Source organism: Xenopus laevis, chromosome 7S, assembly GCF_017654675.1.
Source record: "Xenopus laevis strain J_2021 chromosome 7S, Xenopus_laevis_v10.1, whole genome shotgun sequence".
NCBI classification, from domain to species: domain Eukaryota; kingdom Metazoa; phylum Chordata; class Amphibia; order Anura; family Pipidae; genus Xenopus; species Xenopus laevis.
Window position 1 is genome coordinate 34,273,234 of NC_054384.1, and position 15,551 is coordinate 34,288,784.

General features: G+C 43.2%; 1 protein-coding gene across 1 annotated transcript; it reads left to right on the forward strand.

The window, feature by feature from the left end:
• The first annotated feature begins 9,291 nt into the window (after positions 1-9,291).
• On the forward strand, positions 9,292-14,205 carry LOC108697507. Its single transcript, XM_041571114.1, has 3 exons — positions 9,292-10,135; positions 12,419-12,556; positions 13,397-14,205. The coding sequence occupies exons 1-3, from the start codon at positions 9,514-9,516 to the stop codon at positions 13,990-13,992; spliced, it is 1,356 nt and encodes a 451-aa protein (XP_041427048.1). The 5' UTR covers positions 9,292-9,513; the 3' UTR covers positions 13,993-14,205.
• The last annotated feature ends 1,346 nt before the right edge of the window (positions 14,206-15,551 follow it).

Here is a 15,551-nt window from a genome sequence, read left to right on the forward strand (position 1 = left end):
GCCCTAGCAACCCTGCACTGATTTGAATAAGACGCTGGAATATGAATACAAGAGGGTCTGAAGAGAAAGATTAGTAACAAATAAAGTAGCAATAACAATAAATTTGTAGCCTTATAGAGGAATTGTTTTTTTGTTAAGATGGGGTCAATGACGCATTTTAAAGCTGGAAAATGTCAGAAGAAGAAAGTAAATAATGCAGAAACGATAAAATAGAAAAAAGGCCAATTGAAATGTTTCTTAGCCATTTTAAAAGTTACTTAAAGGGGAACTCCGGCTTCCAAACCAAAATTTGATTAAGAGGCCTGCATAACGCAGAGCCCCCTAATATACCCATCACAGTTACCTGTTTCTTCAAAAAGTATGACTATGACTATGCCATTTCAATGCTGTAATTCAGCTGTTTAACATTTCTTCTCTTTCTGCATCATTTGAAATCTTGGCAGAGAAGGAGGGACTAAACACTGATGTTACAACTACTCCACAGCTTACAGACAGCATGCAGGAACTACATAACCCACAATGCATTGCACTGTAATGTTCCTTTCCTTATTGAAATCGCATGTGCAGGGAATTGTCGGGTTTGCAGGATGCAGGCTAAGGACAGCTGGCTCCTGATACGAAGTAAAAGTAGTCAGACAGAGCAGCAGAAAAAAGCAAAAACAGCGGAGCACCGGGAGTCCAGTAAAAATATAAAAAAATGAAATTTTATTTAGTATACATATAAAAACAAATAACAGCAGCAGTGAACCCTGGCTGCCCGCTTAACGCATTTCGTGGCGTCCTGCCACTTCATCAGAGCTGGGGCTAGGCTTAGGGAACTGTTCCAAACCATTAAAAATCATGAAAAGTCTGCATATTTTTTAATTGATGTATATTGCAAAGTTGCTTGAAATTATGTTTACTTTTCAAAAAGCTTAAGTTATGTTTGAGTGGAGTTCCCCTTTAAAGGAAAACCTGCCCTTTATATTAAAAATGTATCGACCTAAAGATAATGACTTAGCTTTCTTCTGTGCCTTCACCTGGAACCACTGTATTGGCCCGGCTACAAGCACACATGACAGATTTCAGCACAAAAATGCAAACTTGAGCATTGCCATGCTAAAATCAGCTGTGTTTGCCTGCAGCTGGGCCTACATAGTGGACCGGGTGCAGGCAAAAAGAAAGTCAATGTCAGCGTTAGGGGCTGATTCTCAGCCAGCAGGAAAAGGATTAGCCCCCATGTGGCATTAGCCTTATTCTTACCTATATATGCTATAACTGCACTAACCTAATAAGCAGTTAGCTTCTTTAAAGGACATGTCAACCCAAAAAAAGTTTTTTTGCATAATAAAAAAAACACAAATTTCCAATATTAATTTTTAAAAATTGTTAGTGCTTTATGTTATTTGTAAATGTAATTGCTAGCAATTGAAATTGAAAGCAGCATTTGCTTAACTCCTTTTAAAGGAGTTTTTACTTTTTTTTTTTACTTTTTAAATAATACTATATTGCAAAAGCCAGTCTCCTCCAGCAAGACAGATCTGTTAATTGGTTGGCTTATGTTACAACATTTCAAAAGCCAGAGCCACCAGTGCAGAGACTAGAAAGGGGCAAACATTTTACAACCATAGAAAATTTCTAATGAACGTATATTGCAATGTATGGAATCCTAAACCCAGAACAAACCCCAAGGTCCCATCACGGCTCACTCTTCTGCCTATAACAGCACCTTTTGCTTCAGGAGGAGCCCTCCACTACTCGGATGCCGACAGGTCAGTTCTGGGCAGACAAGGGAACTGTATGTTTGCAGCAGGAACGGAGAACAAGGAACGTGGTCAAGGGACAGGCCGGGTCAATACCAATCAGGAGAAGCAGTACAATTACTGGAGACGAGAGCGTAGTTGAGCTCACAGGCAGGGTCAAACACACCAATATCACAGTAAAAGGCAGGATTAGTCAGTACACGGACAAGGGTCAGAACAGGCAGCAGAATAGACAAGGGCAGGGACAGGTAGGGTTGCCACCTTTTCTGAAAAAAATACCAGCTTAACTATATTTTAATCTTATTTCCCTATTAATAACATTGACATAAAGAATCATTTTTACCAGTTGAAGTGGCTGATGCAGTCTGGGTAGTTAGATATTTGCTATAGAAGGAGTGGATACTTCCCCAGGACAGTGAGGAAATGTACTTTGTAGTCATGGATCCAGTGTACATTCCAATCAGCTGCATAATACAAAGGGGCACACATTGCCATGGCATGTGATTCTAAAGCTCAGGCCTATTTTTAGTCACACATGGTGTTTTCTTGATATGCAAATTAATGGTTTGATTTTATTTTGTGCTGAATCTTTGGAATGAGATTTCATAGCCAGGCCAGCCCAGGAGTGTGCCAAAGACAAGACCCTGTCCTCATCTGCATTCCCCCCCCCCACACACTTCTCTCCACTTGGTGACTTCTCTATCTCTCTTAACAATCCACCCTGTAATCACTGTTGCTGCTGGTCCCTGCTCTCAGCAGCTCCTCTCTTTCCCCATGCTGTACACTCACTGCTGCTGATGTGCAGGGCTGGAGTAAGAGGAGGCAGAAGAGGGTCTAGGGTCTTATTGCTCCCCTAGGCACATGGCTCCAGCCTACCCCTAGTTCTGGCCTTGCAGGGTTTGGTTTTCTATTTAAAAAGCAATGGTTATGGTGCATCTCCATACTGCCCAACTGTCCCGTTTTGAGCAACTAGGGTTGCCACCTTTTTTTTACCGGCTGCTGGGGGGCGGGTACACAAAGGGGCGGGCCGTGACGTCAAAAGGGGCGGACCGTGACGTCAAAAGGGACGGGGCCACGCGATGGACACCACGGACACTAGAAGAGGCAAAATAAAAGGAAAGTTGCAGTGGATTGTGGGCGATTGGGGGCAGGCCGAGGGCTCCTTTTAATCGTATTACAAATTTACCGGCAGCTACATTGCCGGTTAATTTGTAATACTGGCCCCGGCCTTGGCAGGTATTTTACGGGTGGCAACCCTATGAGCAACTCAAACTTTCATAACCTGCCAAATTTTGTAAAATGAACATTGTAATTAGGGTGTGTGGCCACAAAAATGGACGTGGTCAACATTGTTTTGAAAATGTTGGGAGGTATGTATCTCTAATGTGTTTTGTTATAGAGTACTGCCTTTAATACCAGAAAGAATATTATCATGTACAGGTACTGCATAAGTCTGAGACCGAAACAACTACTAATTCTGAGCCTGTTATTTCTGAGACAGCAATGCAACTGTCTAATCAGTTTCATGTGAATCCGCTGTAATGCATTCTATAAACAACTGTACATGTACAGAAAAAAAACTGTATGTTTACATACTAAATATATCAGTGCGGTAGAATGCCAATAACAAGATGTTATAGTTGCAGGTTTTTCTCAAGGCAGAGGGGGGCACTGTAATCTTTGCAATAAAATGGGGCTGCTTTACAGAGTCAAGCCTACAGGTATTAATGATTGTTTTCAAGCTCCTTGCATGAAGCTGCTGGAGGACCATTTAGTGCTGTCAAGCAGAAATCTGACACTTTTCATGACTGTTAATGTATATTTTGCCAGGCAATTGAATGAAGTGTTTTCTGTATGCCTCCAACTGAATATCAGCTTCAGGCTTTAGGCTTTAGGCTATTAAATCAGAAACAGATAACAGTATCAAGCAATTGTGCCAAGAATGGTAATAACAGTATTATGCCTGCTCTGGCAGGAAGGTCAGTTATTGCATATAATTATTATTGCTCTTGAGCTTACAGTGGGTAGAAATTAAAAATCCAACAGGTATCCATAACCCAGGCTTTCTGGAATAGGGGGGCTTTGTTGAGGAACCTGTGGCGTAGTGAAATCAGCTACTAGAAAAAACTTTATACTTCATTCAGTCATCACTTTCTCTAAGTTTTCGAAGTGTTACACGCTACACATGTTTAAAACACAATATCCATTTTTTAAAGGGGAACTGTTACATAAAAAGCTGTATAATAAAAAGCCTTTTGTGCACATTGTGCTAGATGTCACTGCAATCCACACATTCCCCCTCCCTCACCACTGTCTTTAATTGTGTAGGCAGTACAAGGGTATGAGGTCCTCGTTTCTGGTACATAAACAAGATTTGGTACAAATTTTGCCTTCGTATAATCTCTAAAGTCTATGTATCCACAAAATAGCACTCACCTGTGTGCTCTAATTGTGGATTCCAAAAGAATTAAAGGGATCCTGTCATCGGAAAACATGTTTTTTTCAAAACGCATCAGTTAATTGTGCTACTCCAGCAGAATTATGCACTGAAATCCATTTCTCAAAATAGCAAAGATTTTTTTATATTCAATTTTGAAATCTGACATGGGGCTAGGCATTTTGTCAATTTCCCAGCTGCCCCCAGTCATGTGACTTGTGCCTGCACTTTAGGAGAGAAATGCTTTCTGGCAGGCTGCTGTTTTTCCTTCTCAATATAACTGAATGTCTCTCAGTGGGACATGGGTTTTTACTATTGAGTGCTGTTCTTAGATCTACCAGGCAGCTGTTATCTTGTGTTAGGCTAAGGCCACACTAGGCGATAGCGCCGCGATTTGACTCGCGGCGACTTTTCGCCGCGACTTTTAAGCCGCAATCGCTGGGGAAACTTTTGCGCTGGCGTCTATGGGGAATCGCGAAAAATCGCCAGCGTAAAAACACACGCGGCGATCTTTTTTCTATTGTCGCTCGAAATCGCCTAGCGAGGCAATTTCGAGCGACAGTAGAGAAAAGATCGCCGCGAGTCAAATCGCGGCGCTATCGCCTAGTGTGGCCTTAGCCTTAGGGAGCTGTTATCTGGTTACCTTCCCATTGTTCTTTTGTTTGGCTGCTGGGGGGAAAAGGGAGGGGGGTGATATCACTCCAACTTGCAGTACAGCAGTAAAGAGTAATTGAAGTTTATCAGAGCACAAGTCATGACTTGGGGCAGCTGGGAAATTGACAATATGTCTAGCCCCATGTCAGATTTCAAAATTGAATATAAAATAATCTGTTTGCTCTTTTGAGAGATGGATTTCAATGCAGAACTCTGCTGGAGCAGCACTATCAACTGATTCATTTTGAAAACATTTTTTTCCCCATGACAGTATCCCTTTAAGGAAGCAAGGTTTATCAAATTTTATGGTTTAGTGAAATTAAGTTTATTTTTATTGACAAATACTATAAAAAAGAATGTGTAATCCTTTTTTAGTCCCTCTTTAAAACTGCTTACTTTTTATCTATGCGGTACATCTGGTGGACATGCCCGGTAATTTTGAACCTGTGAAATAGGATATCAAATTTAATTTCCTGCTTACCCCTATTACAGCAAATTCTCAGAGGTACACTGAAAAGATTTAACAACCCAGCTCAATGGCTAATCCAGCACATTTGTATGAGTAATAAAGGGGTGAACCCTATCATATGTATTAATTAACATTAATAACAAATGTTAATAAATACTTATACACACAAGTAAGAATAGAATCAAATAGATTTACATATCATTTTATGATTGTTGTTAGAATAGCCAGTTCAGCATTAATTCAACACAAATCAAGGAAAACCACAACTTTTGGTGCATGACCGTTAGGTTCCCGATAACCAAGTGATAATCCAAATGTCTTTGCACCCTTTCAGGAGTCTGACACAATGTGGGGGCTCCCTTTTATGCCAGAGTTCTTAGAAAACCCCCACCCAGGTGCTGACTTGTGCAATAACATGCACAAACTGTTGTCATAAAAGCAAGCTTCTAACTGGACAAAGTAATAACTTTGTACCAAGCCTAATTTTTTACTCAAATAATCTTCTGTCTGTTTGTTTATTCCAAGCATATTTGCTGGGTAACAGTATCTGTGTTTACTGTTCACCCACCAATATCTAAAATATATCAAAGCAGATACCATGGAAGCCTTCAACAATACATGTGACATCTGGTTGCCACATAAAGCAGGTCTCACTCGGTCCTCAATTGGGTGACTCTTCTGGTATTGGCAGTGTTCCATAAGGTTAATGTATAAAAACTGCGTGACCTTCCCCTCTTTTTTTGGGATCTGAATGATACAGTAACTTCACAAAGTAATTATTAATAAGGAACAATGCTGGGAACATAAACAGGGGCTTGGAAGAAACAAATGAAGATTTGGGTTTACCTGGTGCGCCTCAGCCCTTATGGGTCCCACCAACCCAGACCTTCTCCTTGCCCTAGACTTGCATCCTTACCTTCCCCATGGCCGGCCACAATTGCAATGGCAACAATATAAAATAAGAGGAGGAGAGGTGCAGGGAGGGGTTGTGGCATGGGCCGGGGGGGGGGGCAACGGTTTTTGTGCAGAACCTGACTGACTGGTAGGCACGACCAAGAGAGATATTAGCTTAACCAGCAATGAGTAAGATACAGCAAATAAATTCAGTGTTTAGTACCCCTTAAATGGTGCAACCAAGTGGCCTTTTAAAGTGCCAAATAGCATTGTCAATCCACTCAGTACATAAACAGGACTCATTCTAATTGATCATGAGAATTCTTTTGACTGAAAATCTACATCTATAGCTAAAAATCTTCTCCCTTTGTAATTACACCAAACATTTTATAGGTCCCTCTGTATGGGTTAACTTAGTCTATGTGAAAAACTACAGAACTATAGTTGGCACCTTTTCTTCAATTTGTTTGATCCATGTTAGCTTACAAATATTTATTTTGTCACTGATGATTTCTAAAACTAAAAGCATACAGCACATATACACTCCTGCGTGGTTTTAAATATTATTTAAAATATATTGTTGCCTAATAATATATAAGGAATTTTTACACTGCTTTTTCTTTTCATACTTCTGATGTTGCTTCCTATTGTTCTATAATTGCATATATCTTTCTTCTTAGTCCCTAACTTCTTCTTAGTCCCTAACTTTTTTCTTTCCATTAATTTAATTACTTGCATATACAAAATTAAAATCTTAGAATGTAGTTATTTAGCCACTGCTAAATAGACAAATGCTTTGTTAACAGTATGCTGCCATTACTCTCCAGGACATAATTTATAATAATATTTTCAACTGGCTTGTTTTTATTTAATGACCTATGTGGTGTGCTGTTCTAACAGAATGAAATTAAATGTGCTATCTAGCAGTCCTCCCACACAGTTTGAGCATGAGTCTTAATAATATGTGTAAGGTTATGTGTACTATGGAAAATATATTATTTGTTAATGATTCTGCTCTTATTTTATGATACATCTGTTTTGCTGTATTTTCTAAACTTTTTAGGGGATACTGTTTTAAAAAGAATGCCTTGATTGTGCCTAAAAATTTTTCCTGAGTAGCATTTCTCTCATTTTGAAAACTTACGTGTGCACATTGTACTGAATGTTTTTGAAATCAGTTTGATGTCAATTTTAATTCTCCTTGGTGTCATTTCTGGTGGTCAGTGTTCAAGACACTTGTGCCTAATTTTTTTAAATGCTACTGAACTGCAGCAATTGATGCAGAATGTGTCTGTGTCAATGGACGCAATTTAATTCAGTTCAACTCTGCTCCATGCACCCCCTCTTTATGACCCTGCCATAAATCTGAAGGTTAAACAGAAGGAGGATGGAGCTAAGGAACTCATACAAGTTATAAATGATGTAACAGATGACATCACATAAAATGTTAAAAATAAATTGCTCATCACTAGTAATGATAATATATTCTTTATTCAGTTGCATTAAAACAATACATCTACCACTGCAGATACATATACAGTGGGCAGATGTTTATTTGTTTCTTACCATTTATGTAAATTAACTACATTTGCATTAATATGTGAAAAGAAAGGCCAAATACTTGGATTGCAATCATTGCAAATTTCCCTCTAAGTACATGCCAGCAGTGTAGGTGTGTCGTTAATACAATCTATCAGTAGTTAGGTATTTTGAAACAGCTGTTAGAGTTTTTAGCATTCTGTAGCAATAATAGAGGAAACAAGATTAATGGGCCTATTTATGAAACCTCAAAGAGGAAAAAAACAAAATTTTCAAGCGTTTTATGCTCTGTGGCTGATAAAAATTTGAATCCAAATATACTCCAGCTGGAACCCGGCGAAATCATGTAAATGTCAAATGGTCCCATTAACAATTGGAACATCTTTTTTACCTTCAGGATTCTCAATAATTTTAGTAAATTACTTTTGCACTGGTTTTCATTCGATAATCCGATAAATTCGAGTTTTGGGGCAACAGTTTGATAAAGCCGAGTTTTTGAAGTCTATTTTTTTTTTATTAGTAACAAAAAAAAGTAAACAGAGAAAGTACTGGGCAGATTGTTTATTCCCAGGACTAAAATGTTATAACAGTTCCTGCACTGTTAATTTAGTTTAAATTTGTAGATTAACTTCCGTAGAAGACCAGTCTGAGCAGTGGAAAAGATTAAATTCATTGAGAAAACGATTTATCAAGTGAAAACTTGTAGACGATTTGTAGATCAATTTGAGATGCAATTCACTGTTTATCTCGTGAAAACTCTTTTGTCTATGGGAAAAAACTTGAACTGAATTAGGAGTTTTTTCTCCTCAAATTGAATATTGTCCGTGAGTTTTCACTTGATAGATAACTTATTCTCACTTACTTCAGAACAGTCTCAGATAATTCATAAGTTGTTTTGTTGAAAACAATTGCAGCTGAAAGCTATTGAAAACATTTCCGGTCAGGTAACCAACTGCTGATCTTCAGATAAGACATCTAGGTATGGAATGGCATAACTCTTGAAAGTAACTCTCAAAAATAACATTCCCATAGTTTTTGAGCCAGAGGAGAGAGGAAATGCTGCTAGGGAGGCTGCTGATATGGGGGTTCAACACCTCCTTGGTTCAACGACTAACATTTGTTTGACCTAAGTTAGCTAAAAATAAGGATACTGGAGGGCACCAAAGGGTGTAGCGAGGGTGCCAATGACTGGGAGGAGGGATGGCAAGCCAGGGGATTGGTGATTGGGGGTTTAGGCTAGAATACTATTGGTGGGAGCAGAAGGGGAGGGCAGATATATATACAGCAAGGAGTGCCTTACCTGCTTCCTCTTCCCTCAGGATCCTGGAGCGCTGGTGGAGTTGCAGTCCTCAGTGTGTCCAGTTCTCCACGATGGCCGATTCCTTAGAGGCCCAGGTGAGGGAGAGAGTAAGGCAGCAAGGGACAGGCTGGGTGGATCAGCTTTTAGCTGAGCTGATCCCCTCTCCAGCTGCAGCGGTGTCAGGTCGCAGCAGGACTGCTGCGCGGAACACTGCTGCGGGTCCCGCTCGTCGTTCCCGCCCCCCTCCCGACTCAGTCCAAGTCCCCCCAGGAGTAAGTCCAAGGGTGCGCCTCGCAAGGCGCCCGCCGTTGCCGCTTCTAGGATTCCAGCGGGTAGCACGGTGACAGGAGCGCTTCCTCCTGTCACCACGCATGTTAGGCCCCCAGTCACTAGAGCGCGGGCTGCTGCGCGCGCAGCAGTTCGCGCTTCCCCTCCCGCTGCCACTTCTGTTCAAACAGTGCGGCTGCCTCCTTCACCTATGCTAGTTTCCCGCAGCTCCCCTCCACAAAATGCTCGCAGGCTGCGCTCTGCGCAGACTGCTCCTGCCCCTTCAGTAACCCAGCACACTGGGGCACGCAGTACACGGCATACAGCCGTAACACAGCAGCAGGTGGCCCCAGTTTGTTCCTCTGCGGACAGTTCCCCCGCCCATATGTCAGGCAGCAATAACTCTGGGGTTGGGGGGTTTCCTACAGCTATGCAGGCTTTCCACCATGCTGCCGCTTTACCCACCACTCACAGCACCCCTCTTTCACATGCTACCCTAGCTGGCCGTGGCTCGGCATCTCGGGGGGCTGACACGCGTATTCGCAATAGCCCCACTAGTGGTCATAGGAACAGAGGCGAACGACCCCCTAGGGATACCAGGGGTAGGCGAGGTTCACGGGTCCAATCCCCAGTACCCTCCTGTTCTTCCGCATGGGAGTCTCCGAGGCCATACTCCCCCTCCTCTTCCTCAAGAGGGAGTTCAGAGGATCGACAGGGGAGCAAGCGTCGCAGAACACATCAGGGTTCCAACCGGTTTCACAGCTCGTGCCGGGATGACACCACCTCTCTTCAGCGGAGTCGGGATGCTGCTACACCCTTGCCTTCAAGATCGGGTGGGTATGACTGTACTGGGGCATGGGTGGGTACTGCTGATACTAATAGTGACGTTCTTGTAGCACTTAAGCAAATTTTGGGCAAATTAGTTGCCAATAGTCCTACGCCACCGACTGAGTCCCCGTCGGCTGGCACATACAAAGATATATATTTTTGTGGGGTTAGCCCGCTGGGCTCTCATTTGTCAGCGGAGACCAGGGAAAAAATTTGGAATAATGAGTACATTGATATTTGGTCCCTGATCTCGCCTGATCAAGTGACGGTTGATAAGGAGAGGCGTTTTGACAAAAGCGAGGACAGGAAGCCTAGAGTCGCTAAAACGTTTGGAAATTGGCTGCAAGCCTTTTCTGTGCTTGCAGGGGTTATCGGTCAAAAACATCCTGGAAAGTGCTCTCAACTTTTTGTTTATCAGGACCTTATTTATGGGGCTTATAAAGTGCACGGGGGTTCAGCATGGTGGAGGTATGAGGAGGAATTCAGGAGGAAACTTGCTCTTCATCCTGATCTGGGTTGGGACATGAAAGCTACAGATGTGTGGATTCGGCTTATGATGGCCCAGCGTCCCCCTCCCTTTCTGTCGGGGGCCGCTGGGCACTCACAGGCCAGCTCTGCGGCCCCCAGAAGGCCGGGGGTTTGCTGGTTGTTCAATGAGGGTCATTGCAGATTCTTCGGAACGTGTAAATTTAAGCATGAGTGCTCCATTTGCGGTGGAGCCCACTCAGCCCTCAGGTGCTTTAAAAAGGGCAAGCCACTTTCAGCACCTCAACTCCCAGGTAGAACAGAGAACCCCAGTGAACGTGCTAGCAATGTCACCTTGGTTAGATCAGTACCCCAGGAAGCGGGAAGCCGCCCTGCTTAGATGTGGATTTCTTTTTGGATTTTTCATTCCTTTTCAGTTGAAATTCCAACCCTTGTTTTCCACTAACCTCAGGTCAGCGGAAGAGCACCACGGTGTGGTAGCCGATAAGTTAAGGAAGGAAGTAGAGTTAGGCAGGATCGCGGGCCCCTTTCAATCGTTACCTTTTCCCAACTTGAGGGTTTCCCCTTTAGGTGTGGTACCCAAAAAGGAGCCCGGTAAATTTCGTTTAATTCACCACCTATCATACCCTAAAGGCGGATCCGTCAATGATGGCATTAGTAAGGAGGATGCTTCCGTGTCTTATGCCCCCTTTGATCGGGCAATTGCATTGGTCTGTAAGGCAGGTAACGGTGCACTTTTGGCTAAAGCTGACATCGAATCCGCATTTCGGCTCCTGCCGGTCCACAAAGATTGTTTTCATCTTTTAGGTTGTTTCTTTGATGGTCAATTTTACTACGACATGTGCCTGCCTATGGGTTGTTCAATCTCCTGTTTCTACTTTGAGGTTTTCAGTTCCTTTATAGAGTGGGTTGTCAGTTGCGAGTCGGGCTCTCATTCTTTAACCCACTACCTAGATGATTTCTTGTTCGTAGGCCCGGCGAATAGCAGTAGTTGTTCAGGCCTCTTAGCCACCTTTCGTTTTGTTGCTCAGCAGTTTGGTGTCCCTCTCGCTGAGGAGAAAACAGAAGGTCCTACTGTAGTTTTGACTTTCCTCGGCATTGAGATTGACACCATTCGGATGGAATTCCGTCTTCCCAGCGATAAGATGTTTAAGTTGCTAGCGCTAGTCGAGCAGGTACAGGAGGCCTCCAAAGTTACCCTGAAACAGCTCCAATCATTGTTAGGTCTTTTGGTTTTTGCTTGCAGAATCATGCCCATGGGTAGGGTTTTTTCCCGACGCTTGTCCCTGGCTACGAAAGGAGCGAAATCCCCCCACCATTATATCAGGATCACTCGGCAGTTGAAGGCAGATCTAGAAGTGTGGAAACAATTTTTGCAGGTCTTCAATGGTAGGTCATGCTGGATGAGCCCTGAAGTTTGTAATCACGACTTATCCCTGTTTACGGATGCGGCCGGCTCGATAGGTTTTGGGGCCATCCTTGGCAATCAGTGGTGCTTTGGTGCTTGGCCCGAGTGTTGGGCTGCAGCTGGCCTTTGCAAGAATTTGACCTTACTTGAGATTTTCCCTATTGTGGTAGCGGTGGAACTCTGGGGCGAATGCATGTCAAATAAAAAAGTTTGTTTTTGGACTGATAATTTGAGTGTCGTATTTGCAATTAACAACTTGACATCTTCTTCTCTGCCTGTTTTAGCTATGTTGCGCCACCTGGTCCTGCTTTGCTTGACGCACAATATCTGGTTTCGAGCCAAGCATGTACCGGGGGTTTCCAATTCAGCAGCTGATGCTCTCTCTCGTTCACAGTGGCAGAAATTCCGGGATTTAGTCCCAGAGGCGGAGTCCCGCGGACAGGAGTGCCCAACAACCTTATGGGAGATAGTGGAGCGCAGCTTATGAACATGGTCCGAACTTCGGTGGCTCCAGCCACTTGGGCGGCGCATGGTAAGGCTTGGGCGGAGTGGTTCTCCTTGTTCCCGGTTAACACCTCCTGGGCACCCGATACCTGTTTTCAGGTGGCTGTGGATTACCTTTTGCTACTTCGAGGGAGTGGCCATTCAGTTGCAGTTGTTAAAAAGCGATTGACGGGTTTGGCATTTTTGTTCAAGCTAATGGGGGTTGAGGATGTTACGAAACGTTTTCCCATATTGCAAGCCATGAAAGGTTGGGCCCGGAATTCTGTTAAGAAGGACTCCAGACGTCCAGTCTCGTTTGCACTACTGTGCAGGCTGTTAGCTATATTACCCAACGTCTGTATATCCAGTTATGAAGTAGCTCTTTTCAGAACCGCTTTTGCTTTAGCTTTCTTCGCAGCATTGCGAGTTAGTGAACTGGTTCCGCAAAGCAAATCAAAAGCGGGAGGCCTGTTATCCGGTGATGTGCTCGGTAATTCCTCTTCCATTCTTTTGTGCATCCGGCGCTCTAAGACTGATGTTTTGGGTAAAGGGTGCTGGATCCCATTAACGGCGATTGCGGGCCCTGCCTGTCCATGTGCCCTGGTGTCTCAGTTTTCATCGATTAGATCTCTGGGAGACCGTTTTCTTTCACACCTTGATGGTTCCCCGTTGACCCGCTTTCAGTTTGCGGCCCTGTTTAAGCGTTGCTTGTGTCAGCTTGGTTTCAATCCTAACGCATTTGGAACTCACTCGTTCCGCATAGGTGCGGCAACGGAAGCGAGTCTTTGTGGCCTCAAGGATGAACACATTAAGAAACTTGGTCGCTGGAAATCAGCGTGTTTTACAACCTACGTACGGCCTGATTTACTGACGTTTTAATTTCTTTCAGGGCATCTGCGTGCGACGGTTTGGATGGTGGGCCATTCCTATATTCGGCGGGCTGAACAGAGAGCGGCATTTCGTCCAGGAGGAGACACTTTGGGTTTTACAGGGGTACAGTTTCAATGGCGTGGCATTGGCGGTTTGCGGTGGTTGCAGATCTTACCAGAAGTAGTGGCAATCAGCAGGGTTACACCGCCCCCGGTCATATTGGTCATTCACGCCGGCGGCAACGATCTAGGCAGGGTACGGGTAGCGGAGCTGTTGTCCCTCATCAGGTCTGATGTGGGCAGGTTTAACGCATTTTTCTCGGATATGGTCTTAGTTTGGTCGGAAATCGTTCCCCGGCTCTGCTGGAGGGGGGCGAGAGACCCGGGTGCTATTGAGAGAGCCCGGCGCCTTCTTAATTCCCGGATTTCCCGCTTTGTTCGCGACAGGGGGGGTATTGTAGTTCGCCATAGACTATTGGAAGGTATTGATCAGGGCCTCATGTTGCGAGATGGCGTCCACTTGAATGATATCGGCCTTGACATTTTTCTTGCTGGTTTACAGGATGGTATTGGTGCTGCTCTTGTGCGTTTGGGTGGGGGTCGGAGTCCCGTGTAGGTGTACAGGTACTCCTCCGTGGCGGGGTAAAAGTGTCCTTGCCATTGGTTATCCAGACGGTATTTGGAATGACCTACATGCCCACCGCGGCTGCGGTGGCTGGCATTTGGAAATGAATGGTTGGTAAATTAATGGCAAGTTTTTTCTGTGTACGGTATGAATAAGAATCTGTTTAAATAAAAGCTGTGGCCGACCCTAACCCACTAAAAGGAAGTTTTGTTTCAGTGTTGTTATTTACGCTATGGGTTACATTAGTTAACTGTTAAGTTATCACACATTAAGCAGGCATGCCTCCTCACAGTCGGATCAACAGAAACCTTTTTACTGTTCCAGGTGTATGAGGACAGAATAGGGCCTTCCATATGCCCACAGCATAGGATCTAGTTGCTAGTTTTTGAATTTGATTTAGATTTGTTTATGCTATAACATCAACCCTCAACATCCACCATGGACATCATTCAATCCAATTCTCTTTATCTGGTTTAATGCTGGAACAGTAAAAACAAACTGTAATATAGTTATAGAACCTGTTATACAGAATGCTTGCGACATGGAGTTTTCAGGTAAGAGGTCTTTCTGTAATTTGGATTAAAATACCTTAAAGGGATACTGTCATGGGAAAATTTTTTTTCTCAAAATGAATCAGTTAATAGTGCTGCTCCAGCAGAATTCTGCACTGAAATCCATTGCAAACAGATTTTTTTATATTCAATTTTGAAATCTGACATGGGGCTAGACATATTGTCAGTTTCCCAGCTACCCCAAGTCATGTGACTTGTGCTCTGATAAACTTCAATCACTCTTTACTGCTGTACTGCAAGTTGGAGTGATATCACCCCCTCCCTTCCCCCCCCCCAGCAGCCAAACAAAAGAACAATGGGAAGGTAACCAGATAGCAGCTCCCTAACACAAGATAACAGCTGCCTGGTAGATCTAAGAACAGCACTCAATAGTAAAAACCCATGTCCCACTGAGACACATTCAGTTACATTGAGAAGGAAAAACAACAGCCTGCCAGAAAGCATTTCTCTCCTAAAGTGCAGGCACAAGTCACATGTCCTGGGGCAGCTGGGAAATTGACAAAATGTCTAGCCCCATGTCAGATTTCAAAATTGAATATAAAAAAATCTGTTTGCTCTTTTGAGAAATGGATTTCAGTGCAGAATTCTGCAGGAGTAGCACTATTAACTGATGCGTTTTTAAAAAAACATGTTTTCCGATGACAGGATCCCTTAAAGTATAAATATAATTTAGAAATTATTAAACCCAATAGGAATGTTTTGCATCCACAAAGGATTAATTAAATCTTAGCTGGGGTTAAGTAGAAGGTACTTCTACTTATTATTATAGAGAAAAAGGACATCATTATTAATTTGAAGCTTTCTGGATAACAGGTTTCTGTATAATGGATGCCATACCCGTACAATCATCATACGGATGTTTTGATGGATAATAGGTATGTACCACGTGTTTATTATTATTTTTGCACATATAAAAATGTATTACCTAGGTCAGGATTTACCACTTAGCTCCAGGTATATATTAACCGTAGACTCTAT